We start from the raw sequence: 13,471 nt of genomic DNA, 5'->3' as shown, positions 1-13,471 counted from the left end.
TACCCGCGGGCCGGGGGCTGCGGGAGGCACAGCTAAAACCCGAGTTCCTGCCTCCATGTTGGGGAAACTCTGCTGCCCCGCCGAGCCTGGCGCTCCCCGGGGCTCCCGCTGCCCCGCCGGGAACCTGCCCCAGGCCCCGGGCAAAGCGCTCCCGACGGCACCGCTGTAACTCGCCGTCGGGGATGCTTGGACTGTCCTGGTGCTGAATCCTCCCCGAGCGCTCAAGGTCTCAACGAAGAGCTTCTGTTTCAACATCATCATCATTACTCATTTTCAGATGAAATTTGTTTTCTGTCGCTTAGACTTCTTCTCTACTTTTAAAGAAATCTTACCCCCCTCTCCCCCAAAACAGAGTTCTTTGTTTTGTTAAAGACAATACTTTTTAAAGCATTCCAAGGGCACTTTTTTTTTGCATTTGTAAAATCAAGCCCAACTAAGAATCCTTGGATGACCCATTCACGATCCGATATCGTCACTTAAACTATTCTGTGGAAAATACTGAACTTAGTGCATGCGAGGGCATCACAAACTACAGAGCCTTCCAAGAGCTCGAACCCAGCTCTTGAATTAAATAGTGGTGGAACTGAAAAAGCACTCTGGGTACTGATGTGCAAACGAGCGCACCGAGCTTCCAACTTCCAAAATGCAATATTACATTAACACTTAAGGCCACACAGTGCCCTCAGCCTGTACACTGGATTTCTGCTTTTGATAGGAACTGTTTGTCTACACTCCAGGCAGAATATTACCAGTAGCTTATGTATGCACACACCCTGATATGAAGATATATTTTTAGAAATCTGAGGTTGTCTGAGTGGTAGCAATGCTGACGAACACAGCTCAAATACACCATATTATATAGATAATAGAGTGCTCACATTCTGTAAGTCTGTCTGTGTGCCACAGACACAAGAGTTGTACTTGCTGCAGTGAGGAAAACGATTACATTTAAACATATTAGCCAGCCTGCATGCATGCATGCACACACACACACACACACACACAGATACACAGAACAGTCAAAGAACCTGGAATCTGCTTATCTTTCCTAGTGGCTTTGGTCAGTTGTGTGCCTTTCCCCCAGTGGTTTATTAATTTGGTTTCTTTTAGTCCCCAGCCTCCTGACACGGTTCCTGCTTCCTATTTCAGTTCCCTCCTTGCCTGTTCTTTGTCTCTCCTCTAGGCGCGGGGGGGAGGGGGGGGGGTCCTGCCGCTCTCACTGCACTTTCCTCAGAACTTTCTCCAGTTGCCATGGAATGTTCTGGTTTCAGCTTCCAGCCCTCCTGTTTAAAAGACACCATCCAACACACCCTGCCTGCTTCTTTAGGTAAAAGCTGAGTATTCACCCCAAAGCATGGCTGTTTCATGGCAAGCGACCCACTCACGCTTGCCATGAGGACGCCAGATCCAGATCCGCATGCTGGGAGCTCACATTCTGAGTACTTGATGGGTAAGTTGCTCGTTAAAGATGACCACCAGCACGTTGCACTCCCAAGGAAATCAATCGCAAGGAGACCAACACAGCCGTTTGCCTCAGCTCTTCTGCTCTCTGGCATGGTAAAGGCTGGATCTCTCCTTTTAGTACTTCCACCCTTACTATGCTGGCCTCCTCCACCTTACAGCTTCACCAGCACACTTAAAGGACCACTTCTTGTAACTTTCTCTGGTCCTAAACTTATCCTGTCCCAGGGTATGAGACTATGGAAGTAGTCATTCAACTAGCATTTGTTACAGTGTAGCCAAATTTCTTCTATTTGCAAGTAAGCAGTTTGTGACACACTGAGACAAAATTTGGCTCATCAGTACAAACAGAATTGGAAGATGAAGCTCCCCAAATTTAATGTGATGACTAAATGTCATTTCCCCATACTTAACTATGTAAATGTACAGGTATGATTACCTTTGAGCTCATTTATCATCACAACTAGCTAGTTACTGTCTTGAAGACAAAGTTCCAGATGATGTGAAAAAGAATTTTAAATTTGAATTTTAAAATTTACATTTTTAGCATACAGAATTTCCTCCCTTTTCCAGATGATTCCTAATCTATTTTCTCTGACATCTTCTGCGCTGGGATCCACTGAACTTCTTTTGAATTCTCTCTCTTTAAAATAAAGGCATTTTCCTCAGCTACTTTATTCAGCTTCTCACTATTTCCTGTCTCACTTCTGCTCATGGGAATTCCTGAGCTGTCCCTAAATGTTTTGCAGCTGTCTGGTCCCTGCTGAAGCACTTTGATTGGTATTTCAATAGTATTAAAAGTCCTCTTTTGCTCCGAACATGTGTGTACCATTTGGGACTGTGCACTGTACATTGCTCACTCCACTGAAGATCAATTGCTACCGGCCTTACTCAGAAGTGCAGACCTTAAATTGGTCTGCAAATGATAGGAGGTAACAAAAGCTGTGATACAGTCGAATCTATTTCAAGATATTTGGGTATATGTTAATTATACTTGAGTCATACCTATTTGTTGAACGTTCTCAAATCATGCATCTGTACAGGTCTTGAGGTTACTGAAATTTTTCACAATAGTCTCCATTATTACACTCTTTAAGAAGGTTAGTTAGTCACTATTTCACATAGTTTATAATATTAGCAGAGACATTTCTGCATAGTACTTGTGCCAGCTAATTCAGTCATATGAACCATTTCCTTTTTCTGTGTTCCACAGAAATATATAACATTGCGCATTTCATGGCACACTTGCAATTTCAGTGATCAGCTGTCAGTTTTTCTGAGCTTTCACTGGAATTTTAATTAACTGCGACCGATCTAACAAGCAATTAATTCAGCATTCATTACTTGTTAGGTTGATTATTACTTAAATTTAGGTTCTAAAGCTTGCTCAATTTTTTATTGGGAGTCATCCCATGAGACTGCTAACCCAGCAGCAAGTATTCTCAGACTTGGAGATAGCACAGTTTCCTCTATAATCCAGACATGGGTTAGTGATTTGTCAGCTTTTTCCTCTAGAAGCTCTCTTGTTTAAAAATACCTAGCATTCCCACAAAAACGACAGCAACTGCTAATAGGGAAGCATATGATCCTATGAAATACATGCAGAAAGAGTTATTTTAAAGAGGGAAAACTGCACTGCTTGCTTTTCTTCTTTTTGATCACTCTACTCACAGCACTCACTTGCTCTGTGGTCCATCTGTTGCACGGCAGCCCATGACAAAGTCTGGGGAACTGATGCTAAACTACAGAACTTTTTGTTGTTAAACTAATCTAACACAGTCTTGGAAGCCAACCTTTGATACTTAATCTCCCTTTTGTTCCCCCCATTTCTTCACTCTGCCCAGTTTAACTTATTCTAGACTGCCTGGAACCAAAGCAACCTCAGCCATTCAAAACAAGATTGCCGCATTAAGGATCTGGCCAAAATGGGAATAGAACCTAGGATTCCATCTAATCGACTTCCCATGAATTAGGCATCCATGCCTAGCTAAGCAAACTCGACAGACAACTTTCTCATGTAAAACATACATTACAATACAATCCTAAACATGCAATGCAAGTAGTGAACATTTGGTATTTACAGATTAATAGCTAAACTACTGTGCTGTCCTGGGAAGGACAACTTATTCATAAAGACCAAGTAAACTGGCATAAAAAAGTTATTCCAGGAAGACAACTAAGAATGGATACATCTGTATTTCTAACAACATTCAAAAGAACACAACTTTGTTTCTATTGCCTCAAGAGCCAATCAAGATGTGAATTGCATCAACTTACAGAGACACTTCACCTCAGGCAATGAGTATTATGGTTCCATTGAAGACTCAGTACTATGGATCTCAAAAATCTTACCTTTTGATAGTGGGCTTTCAAAAATCTCTTTCCTCCAAACGGGTATGAGGCTGGCCCTTAGTTCATTACAACCACCTTAAAAAGGTTTGTCCCCTCTTCAGCATGAGCAGCTCTTCCCTGAAGTACAATAATAGTGTTAATTAGCAGCCAGTTCTCAAATTAAAGTACGATTCATGGGGAAAAAGAAAAGGTAAACTTGCAAAATTGTAAAAAACTGCAAAATAAAAAAATAACAGAAAAATCACCTTAAAATGAACAGATTCTCTATATGCCTTAACCTGCAGTTACCCTTTTTTCATGAGGAAACTCTGGCGGGTTGGTTACACAATTCTTAAAATCCTAAGTACTCAGGTCGAGGTTTAATGATACAGATTATTTTTCACTGGGCTGGTGATAATTTCTAAGAGGATATGAGCCTTGTTTCACCTGCAATCATGATGTAATTTCCTCCCTGTCACCTTCCTCCCACTTTTTAAATCCTGCAGAAATCCCCACCGCTAAGCTAGAAATGTAGTCCCTGGCAAGTCTGCAAACACACACATAGCATTAGTGCTGCTGTTTGCCAGTACATTCTACAGCTTCTGTCAGAAACTGAATTACCAAAACCACAAGTGCTGTACTGTCAGAGTGGCTCTTGAGCTAAGATGACCTTTTCAGTGTACTGTGAATAGACTTGGTATCTGCAAGCCATTGAAGTTATTTGTTAGAATAAAAAGGTGGAAAATTAAAAAAACCCCAAAACCTAAATAAGCAAGCGTGCACTGCTTATTTTTAAGAAGGGTCTTTACGTGATTTTAATGAAGCATATACTACAGAAGTTATCATGATTAATTTCATACTCACAGTTTTTACCATGTATTTTACAATGATAAATTTCACATGGTTATCCAAAAGAATTGCAAGCCTCTTCTCAACATACTTAGTTTGCACCTCATGTAAGTAAGACACTAATTCAAGCTAAAGTAATAGCTGTCTCATAAAGAATTTCAGAATATTTGAAATTGGTAGTTTGACAGAAAACACACTAAGTGTATTAACTACTCAGCTCTCCTGTTGAAGTGATCTGCAGTTACCATACTCGCAGGGCAGTGCTGTGGAAACATGAAAGTTTCAATCATTCTGCAGCAACTGCACATTCCTGTTGTGCAAAAATAAAACTGAGGCACAAGTAAAGGAAATGACTGGCTCAAAATCAATGAGTCAGCAGGACTGGAGTGTGTAGAATATGAATTTCTGAAACCTGTATTTGTTACAGTCCTCCATCATTCAGATCTTGCTAATGAGGTATATGCCCTTTCAGTCACATTCCTGTCATTGTAGCTTGATGAAACACAAACTCCTGTTTTTTCCCCATCACTGATTCCATACTGTGTCATGTTTCTTAATTGTTTGATGAGACAGCCTTTATTTCAGGTGCAGTCTTCCTGGATTTTCTAAATACCCTGTAGTATATTGCTTTCAGTTTATCAGTTAGTAATTCATATGACTACTTGACCATTTGGGCTTTTTTACTCCATTTTTGAATCTTTATTTGGCGTTGTCTTACATAGTAGGCAGTTGGCCACCTGAGAGATTGACTCTGCAACTGTTGTGCAATATACAGCCTTTGGAAATATACCCCTTCTTGCACTTCACCTAGGTTTCCTAAATGGAATTATTTCAATTTAAAAAACACACAAATATGTATTTAAAAAAAAAAAAAAGGCAATTCACATACTCCATCTTCCATCAGCACCCACTGTAAAGATCAATTAACCTTTGAGTCAATCTCAGTCTCTTGCATATCCTTTCATTTTCTCTCAAGTTCCACTGGGGACTTTTTCCTCTTCTGCCATTATACCAAATTTTCTATAAATATTTTCCTTCATTCTTGCCTTCTCTGACTGACTTTTTTTTTTTTTTTTTAATAAACTGTGATCATTTGATCTCCATTTTCTAGTGTTGACTGCTGTCCTCAGAGGACATAATTTAGCCATTCCCAATTACACACCTTTCAGTCACTTTTCCAGTTGTCACAACTAACTTCCCATGGTCATAACCACCCTGTTCTCCAAGCGCCAGATAACATAAACCACCTTTCTATTCAAAAATTCACAAGAGTCATCACAGTAAATAAAAATAATGACTCCCTATTCACAACCTGGAACCAATCTCTATTGAGCAAAGCCTTTCTGAAAAGAGGGTGCTTTAAATATTCTAAACAATTAGGAAGTGTTTATTTGGCTAGGAAAAGAATAATCAGACAAATTATCTTTATTAATTAAACTCTTACTCCCTTCAGGTCATTAAGGACAATACTCAACACTGAAAGAATTTTTTAGGTGCCTAAATTCCTTATAGGATCTTTGCTTGAGTAATTTTCTGGAAAAAAAAAAAAAAGTTTCCAGAGCAGTTGTGCGTTAAGAAAACTATGAATACCTAAACCCGGAAAACAAAAACCACCCAGTAACTCAATTTTCATACCACATATTTTATTGACATCTTTGTTCACTCAGCCCACACTTGGAAAAATAATTTTTAGTTAGACTCAGTTCATGGGATTTGGAGTCAGTTTGTAAGAACAGCTATTACTAGCAACAACTTCTGAAGTTAGCCATCACCTACTGCAAAAGCAGAGGTGGTCTTAAACCCTCATTGACCATTCAGAATTCACTTTTTTCTCAGTGTTTTTCCTGTAACTAGTAGTCTGCAAATGTGGACTGATTCTATAGCCGAATTCAGCTGAGGCATAAACAAGTCTGATTCCATCTGAAGTAAGTAAGAACAAATTTATACCAGGACAAAATCTGCTATGTCCTACGTTGAAAACAGATATTGCGCACAAGGAATAATTAGAAAACCATGAACAAATATACAGTGGTAGGTGCATTTATATTTACCCTAGCTTAGCTGAGCTAACATTACCAGGAATAGTAATCCCATTTTATTATTTGAGATTCTATTTTAGTAAGTTCTGTACAAGCCTATATTAGTGACAGTTCCCACTATAAAGAGTTTATGACATTAAAGGCTGCTTTTTTGATTAAGATGAGACATGAAGGGGATATGCAGAGGCAGAAAGAGATAACAAATAGCAGTGTGGTTTCCACTGCACTAGCACTCTCCTTTTTCTTTTTCCTGTAAGTTAAAGAGGACTTAATGGTCCATAACAATTCTAGTATCAAAATTATTAAATTTTGTCAATCCTACAATGCTCTTCTGTCTGAAGATGTGGCAGGTGGTTCTGCAAGCATAATTAGAAACACTACTGCCCTATGGGCCCAGGAGAGTATATTTTTGTTTAAAAAACATGTTAAGTTTTACTTTTAGATATGTCATATAAAACCGGACTTCGTAATTGAGACAGAAAAGCCTTTCTGATAAGGTTACTGAATATGGAGAAAAAGGTTTCTATAAACGATTCCAATTCAGACAAAATATGACAGGGAAACAAACTTGGAGACTCTAAAATCCTGAAAACTTAATAAAAATGCATTTCCTTACATCATAAAAATACCTTTTATTCCAAATCCAACTGTTTGGCTTCTTGTGATACTGTCAAAAGCTGGAGACACTTGGCTCTTTAAAGTTTGAAGGGGTCATTTAAAAAAAAATCCTTTATCTATTTAATTAGCCTGCATTCAATGGACAGTTACACAAGTCCCTGGGGCAAAGTGGTATGGCCTGGGCTCAGCTGAAGGGAGCCGGGAGAAAGCCTCAGGATGGAAGCCCTGGTTTTATAAAGCACCCAGCTAAAGAAGGCTCTCCTACGAGCAGTGTAGCAGCTCTATCCGATTCAGCCGGGCTGCGGAACACATATGCACACCTACACACCTGGTGATGAGCAGTACTGCAAGCGGACTGCACGGAAGACAGGACGGAGGCAGATCTCCGAATATGTTGCAGCGACAGGTCCAGTTTAACCACCGGGAACGGCAGAGGCCGCCTCTCCTCAGGGGCGGCGAGTGCCGCGGCTGGGCGGGCAGCCCGGCTCACCCACCTGCGGGCCGCCCTGCCTCACCACACAGACATTTTCCCTCCCATCGCCACAGCCTCTCACACCTTTGCTCTCACAAAACCCCAGACTCATGCCGGCTGCCACGCTCCCTCCAAGCGCCACCACGCCAGGGCTTCCCTCACAGACGACGGTGCCCCCCTCAGAAACGAGCACCTCAGCCTCACAACGGCCGCTATTCTCCACCCTGACCCCCCAGCCTCTCATCAGCCCTCTCGCACCCCCGCCTCACGCCGGTTCCTACACCCCCGCAGCCGCCTCAGCCTCGCCCTCTCGTACACACACTCTCTCCTTCTCTCTCTCCTTCTCCCTTTCCCTTTCCCTTTCCTTTTCCCTCTCCCTCTCCTTTTCCCTCTCCCTCTCCCCGTTCGCGGCGCCGCAGCCCGCCGTGCCTTTCCCCTCACACCGGCGCCCGCTGCCGTGAGGCGGCGCGAGGGCACCAGTGGCAGTGGTGATCCCCCAGGGGGCGCTGCGAAGCCTCCGGCAGCGCGCGCCGCAGACCCTTTCCCGCCTGCCGCTGAGGCGCGCGCCCTCTGCTTCTCGCGAGCGTTGGCCTCGCTCTCGCGAGAGGCCGCCGTGCGCCTGCGCGCTGCTGGACCGGGCCTGAGGCGGGTTGCTGCTGCGGTGGGTGACGGCCGGGGCCGCAACCGGGACCGGGGCCGAGACAGGGACCGACATCGACATCGGGACCAGGACTTGCCACCAAGATGAGCGGCACTCTGGCTAAAATCGCGGAGATCGAGGCTGAGGTAACGCGTCGGCCTTCTCCCCGGTCGGGGCTGGGCCGCGGTGCCGCTCCGTCAGGGGGTGACAGGGCCCTGTCGGTGCCGTTGGGGTCGTGAGGCGCCGGGCGGGAGCCGGGGGGTGTTGCGGCCCGGTAGAGCCTCTCCCGGCGGTGAGTCCTCGGTTCCGTGCTCTTGCAGATGGCCCGGACGCAGAAGAACAAGGCCACGGCTCACCACCTGGGGCTGCTGAAGGCCCGCTTGGCCAAGCTGCGCCGGGAGCTCATCACCCCCAAGGGAGGCGGCGGCGGCGGCCCCGGGGAAGGTGCGTTGTTCTGCGGGAAGGCTCCGGCCGCCGCAGCGGTCTCTGCAGACGTGGCCGCTCCTCCCTGCTGAAGTGCGGGGCGTGGGATGGAAATCAGTCTAACGAGGGTGGCTCTTGTCTGCTTGAATCGTGTCAGACTGTCTGCTGAATAAATCAGGGCAGCCGCCTTCTCTCCCTCTTGTCCTTTCTCGTACAGGACCTCGGCCGTGGTTTGTGGCCCTTCCTCGGGCTTTGGGGTAAAGCCCTGGTTGAATCGTAAATGAAGGGACTTCTGTGTGTTGGCTAATATAATTTTATATTTGCAGAAGTCTTAGGGGTTTTACATGAAGAAGCATCTTGCAGCAGGCACCTGTTTTTATCTATAAAGATGTGAATTGTGTAAGCTGTAGTGCTTAAAGGGAATGTTCCACCTACACCCAAGGCAAGTATAGCCCACTGGGAAGCCTTGCAGCCTACACTTTATTGACAGGTATGCCATGGAGCGTTATACAAAGTGGCGCAAGGCAATATAGATTGTGAACTCTGTTTCATACTCTCATCCTCCTTTTAGGGAAGCTTACCTGGCTTTCATTCAGGCAGTGTTAAAACTAATAGTGGGACTGCTGTCCAGAACCTTAGAAGATAGAAAATGGCCACCTTTAAACAAATATTTTTGCTCCTTATTTGCAGGCTTTGACGTTGCAAAGACAGGTGATGCCCGAATTGGGTTTGTGGGTTTTCCATCAGTGGGGAAATCTACCCTTCTAAGTAATCTTGCTGGTGTATACTCTGAAGTGGCAGCATATGAATTCACCACGCTGACTACTGTGCCTGGAGTCATTAGATACAAAGGAGCAAAGATACAGGTGAGATCTTTTTGTGTCTATGAGGATAAGATGGTATATTTATGGATGTAATGGTGTTACAGCTGAATGGTCTAGCCTGATATTACCACGTTAGAAGTGACATGTAGAAATGCTTGAGAATGCATTGCAAATGTTTCCATGAGGAAACATTTTTTACCCTGCTTTTCAGTTTTCTCTGGGAAGTTGTTGTGGTAGTTCTGATATTCTCTATGAGATGATCTGTTCCGTTATACCAATAGGGCACATGGATAATACAATATATGAATCAAAGGTGAAACAGTTCTGATGTATTCTGTTCAGATTTGCAGTAGAGTCAGCTGGTTTTGGAGAAAAGTAAAAGTAATATTTATTTTCTCCATGAAGAAAAATATTTTTCTCATGAGTTACTTTCCTTCCTCTGAACAAATAGCTACTTGATCTCCCAGGAATTATTGAAGGTGCCAAGGATGGTAAAGGCAGAGGACGGCAGGTCATTGCAGGTGAGTGTATTAGAGCTGGAGGCAGCATCCTATCACTGATTCAGTTAGTACAGCTTATGAGAATGAAGGGTTGAATTACCATTACTGATGTCTTTAAAAAGCTGAATTGTATTCTGGAATTGAGCTGCCTGCTGTGAAGCAGCAGCCGTTTTCATTTTGTTCTGTTTTCAGTTCTGGCTTTATGCATTTGCTGAGTTCGTGCTCTGCGTTGACACTGCACTGAAAGTATATTACCAATTTTGAAGGCAGATGTTATCCCATATTAAAGAAGGCTGATGCCTTCATTTCTTTACCTAGCTTATTGTCATCATTCCGGAGTCTGAATGTAGATAGGAAAGAAGATTTTTCCAGCCTCTGTGATTCTTATAACGTGTAAGGATCTGTCTATCAGTGATGCTTGGCCAGCACTGCAAACTTCAGTCTTATACTGGAATTTAAGAATAAGCAATATACTGGCCTTCAGGGGTTTAATATTGTCACTAGTCCACTGAGCCATATTTTGTGGTGTTTTGTCTCCAGTTGAGTGAGCATACTTTTTTGAGAGATTACTTTCTTTTTCTGATTCTTAGTTGCTCGAACCTGCAATCTCATTCTTATTGTTCTGGATGTGCTGAAACCCCTTGGTCACAAGAAAATCATCGAGAATGAACTGGAGGGATTTGGAATTCGTCTGAATAGTAAGCGCCCCAATATCGGTTTTAAGAAAAAGGATAAAGGAGGCATTAACCTTACAGCCACAGTAAGTTGGAAGTTTTCTGTAACCAAGACAAAAAAAAATTGCTTGAAGAAGGAGGTATTTGCAGTTAATGGTATGCCTGGGACCATTCCTGTGCTATGACTTCTTCAGAAGCTGAACTGCTGTACTGTAGTCAGTTACTTTCCTTGGAGGCCATCCATACCTGTCCTAGGAGCCTGACCACTTCCTCACCCCCAAATCAGAGGCTTGGATACTTTCCAACAATTACAAGTTCCAAGGTCCAAAGGACAGTGTAAAAAAACTGCCTCTCCCTTGGTGACTACGGCAGTCTTCTGGAGAAGAGAGCTCAGAGTTCCAGGCCTTGCAACCTGGACTACTCCTCGTTTTCCATTTACTGCTGAATCTTTAAGAACATAGAAATAGCCAGAGATACCAAAAATCAGAACTCTGCTCTGGAATCTAGGGACCTAACACACCATCTGGGCACTGAACTAGTTGGTACGTGGGTTTGTATTGCAACTGCTCCCAGATTGACAGGAAACATTACTTCTGAAATGTCTAATTGCAGCTATCAGTGGGGCATTAATAGAAATGAAGCTGTCATAATTTAAATCTTTTTTTCCCTCTCCTGAGGCTAACTATGGTAAAATCATAGTCAGGTCCAATAATTTAACAAGGCAGCTGTTATTTTTAGTAATGGGTAAATGATTAATACTTGATTTGACTGTAAACTCATTTGTTAATACCATGTCTATGTTTAGTGTCCTCAGAGTGAGCTGGATACTGAAACAGTGAAGAGCATTTTAGCAGAATATAAAATTCACAATGCTGATGTCACGCTGCGCAGCGACGCCACTGCTGATGACCTAATTGATGTTGTTGAAGGGAACAGGTACTGTTGGGACCCTGGGTTTGGCATACTTGCAATTTATATTCCAAAGAGAAGAATCCTCTCAGGTTTGCTTCCCACAGAAGCTAAGATAGCAATGTGGTATCAACAAGTGCTGTTTAGCACCTTACTCTCCTTGTGAAAAATGAAGCTTTTTCAAAGGTAGCAGTGTATTGCAGCTAGGCTGCTGTAATGGTATTGCCTTCTCTTTGCAGGGTTTACATCCCATGCATTTACGTCCTAAATAAAATTGACCAGATTTCCATTGAAGAACTAGACATTATTTACAAAGTACCCCACTGTGTACCAATATCTGCTCATCATCGCTGGAACTTTGATGATCTGCTGGAGAAAATTTGGGACTACTTGAAGCTAGTACGAATGTGAGTCCCAGGTTCTTCATCTAGCCTTGCAGATATTTTTACTGTAAATTATTATGGGTTTACTTCATACTACTAATAGATTTCTTTGGATGAATTTATGAATGAATCTACTAATACTCATAATACAGTAATTGTAGTCCTTTAGAGTTGTATCTCTCTTCTTAGAACAATATAAAATCTATTGTAAAAAGGGATTTAGTATGTCTAGGTATTTGGCTGTCTGACAAAACTGACTTTGTCAGTTTTTTTCCTAATATATGTTGACTTTCTCACAGAAAAAGAAAATCGCAAGTCAGAACCATAATACTGTAGACATTCTTTTCCATCAACTATTCCTGTTTCATCTTCTTCTAAGCAGCTACAGAAAGCTCAGTAGTGATAAACCTTTCCAGTTACAAGGGAGAACCTGCTGCAGCCATTGGCTACCCAGATGCGTTTTCAGCTTAAGGACACCAAACAATTTACAGAGTATCTGTTGTCACCACTGAAATAGTGGAACTTGGCACAAGCACCAGGCATGACAGTGTGAATGACCTATGAAATTTCATGATGGGTTGAAAGAGACGAGGTTTTGGTATTGACTGACTGTTCCATCTGCGTTACAGCTACACCAAACCTAAAGGGCAGCTCCCTGACTACACCTCTCCTGTGGTACTACCTTACTGCAAGACCACAGTTGAGGATTTTTGCATGAAGATCCACAAAAATCTCATTAAAGACTTTAAATAGTAAGTATTACTCTAATAGAATAATTTATAGAGAATAGAAAGTAATCTGCTTCCTGGTATATTCTTTCATTCTCTTGTAAACTAGAAGGGAGAACAGAGTTTTTTGATGTTGGGTGGAATAGGTCTTGCTGTGACAATTCAACCTAATACTTACATTACTATATTTGATGTTCCCATGCTCTTTCCTTGATAAATATCCTCTATGGTGAAAATATTTTTCTTTGTATTTGGAAGTAGTGCTAGATGCAGCATTACAGGCCTTTGTCCTGTATGCACAAGTATTTTGGATTACATCATACTTTGTTTTGATCTGCTTGTACTCCAGTTCACAGAGGCCACTCATCCAGGTACTTGCAGGAGAACAAAAATAGCTCTTAAGCATTGCTTTCTGTATTAGCTTTGTGACAGAAATAGCTGCTGTTCTGCTGTTTGCGTATTATACTTGTAAGCCTTTGAAATTTGATTTTTCTTCTCCTTTCAGTGCACTGGTCTGGGGTTCATCCGTTAAACACAACCCTCAAAAAGTTGGTAAAGATCATACTCTTGAAGATGAGGATGTTATTCAGATTGTGAAGAAATAAAGTTGTTCTCACACA

General features: G+C 42.5%; 1 protein-coding gene across 1 annotated transcript; it reads left to right on the top strand.

The window, feature by feature from the left end:
- The first annotated feature begins 8,382 nt into the window (after positions 1-8,382).
- On the top strand, positions 8,383-13,471 carry DRG1 (developmentally regulated GTP binding protein 1). The gene is made up of 9 exons (XM_063351406.1): positions 8,383-8,556; positions 8,731-8,854; positions 9,524-9,699; positions 10,109-10,178; positions 10,748-10,917; positions 11,637-11,767; positions 11,980-12,147; positions 12,753-12,875; positions 13,357-13,471. Exons 1-9 carry the CDS (start codon positions 8,515-8,517, stop codon positions 13,454-13,456), a joined length of 1,104 nt encoding a protein of 367 aa, XP_063207476.1. The 5' UTR covers positions 8,383-8,514; the 3' UTR covers positions 13,457-13,471.

The sequence above is a fragment of the Chroicocephalus ridibundus genome, chromosome 13 (assembly GCF_963924245.1).
Source record: "Chroicocephalus ridibundus chromosome 13, bChrRid1.1, whole genome shotgun sequence".
Taxonomy (NCBI): Eukaryota; Metazoa; Chordata; class Aves; order Charadriiformes; family Laridae; genus Chroicocephalus; species Chroicocephalus ridibundus.
The sequence above is the reverse complement of the archived record's forward strand: the minus strand, read 5'-3'. Positions and strand labels throughout refer to the sequence as shown.

Coding starts and splice junctions, on each gene's coding strand:
- DRG1 (XM_063351406.1), top strand. CDS start 8,515: ATGAGCGGCACTCTGGCTAAAATCGCGGAGATCGAGGCTGAG. Junction 10,918..11,636: donor GCATTAACCTTACAGCCACA/GTAAGTTGGAAG, acceptor GTCTATGTTTAG/TGTCCTCAGAGTGAGCTGGA. Junction 12,148..12,752: donor TACTTGAAGCTAGTACGAAT/GTGAGTCCCAGG, acceptor TCTGCGTTACAG/CTACACCAAACCTAAAGGGC.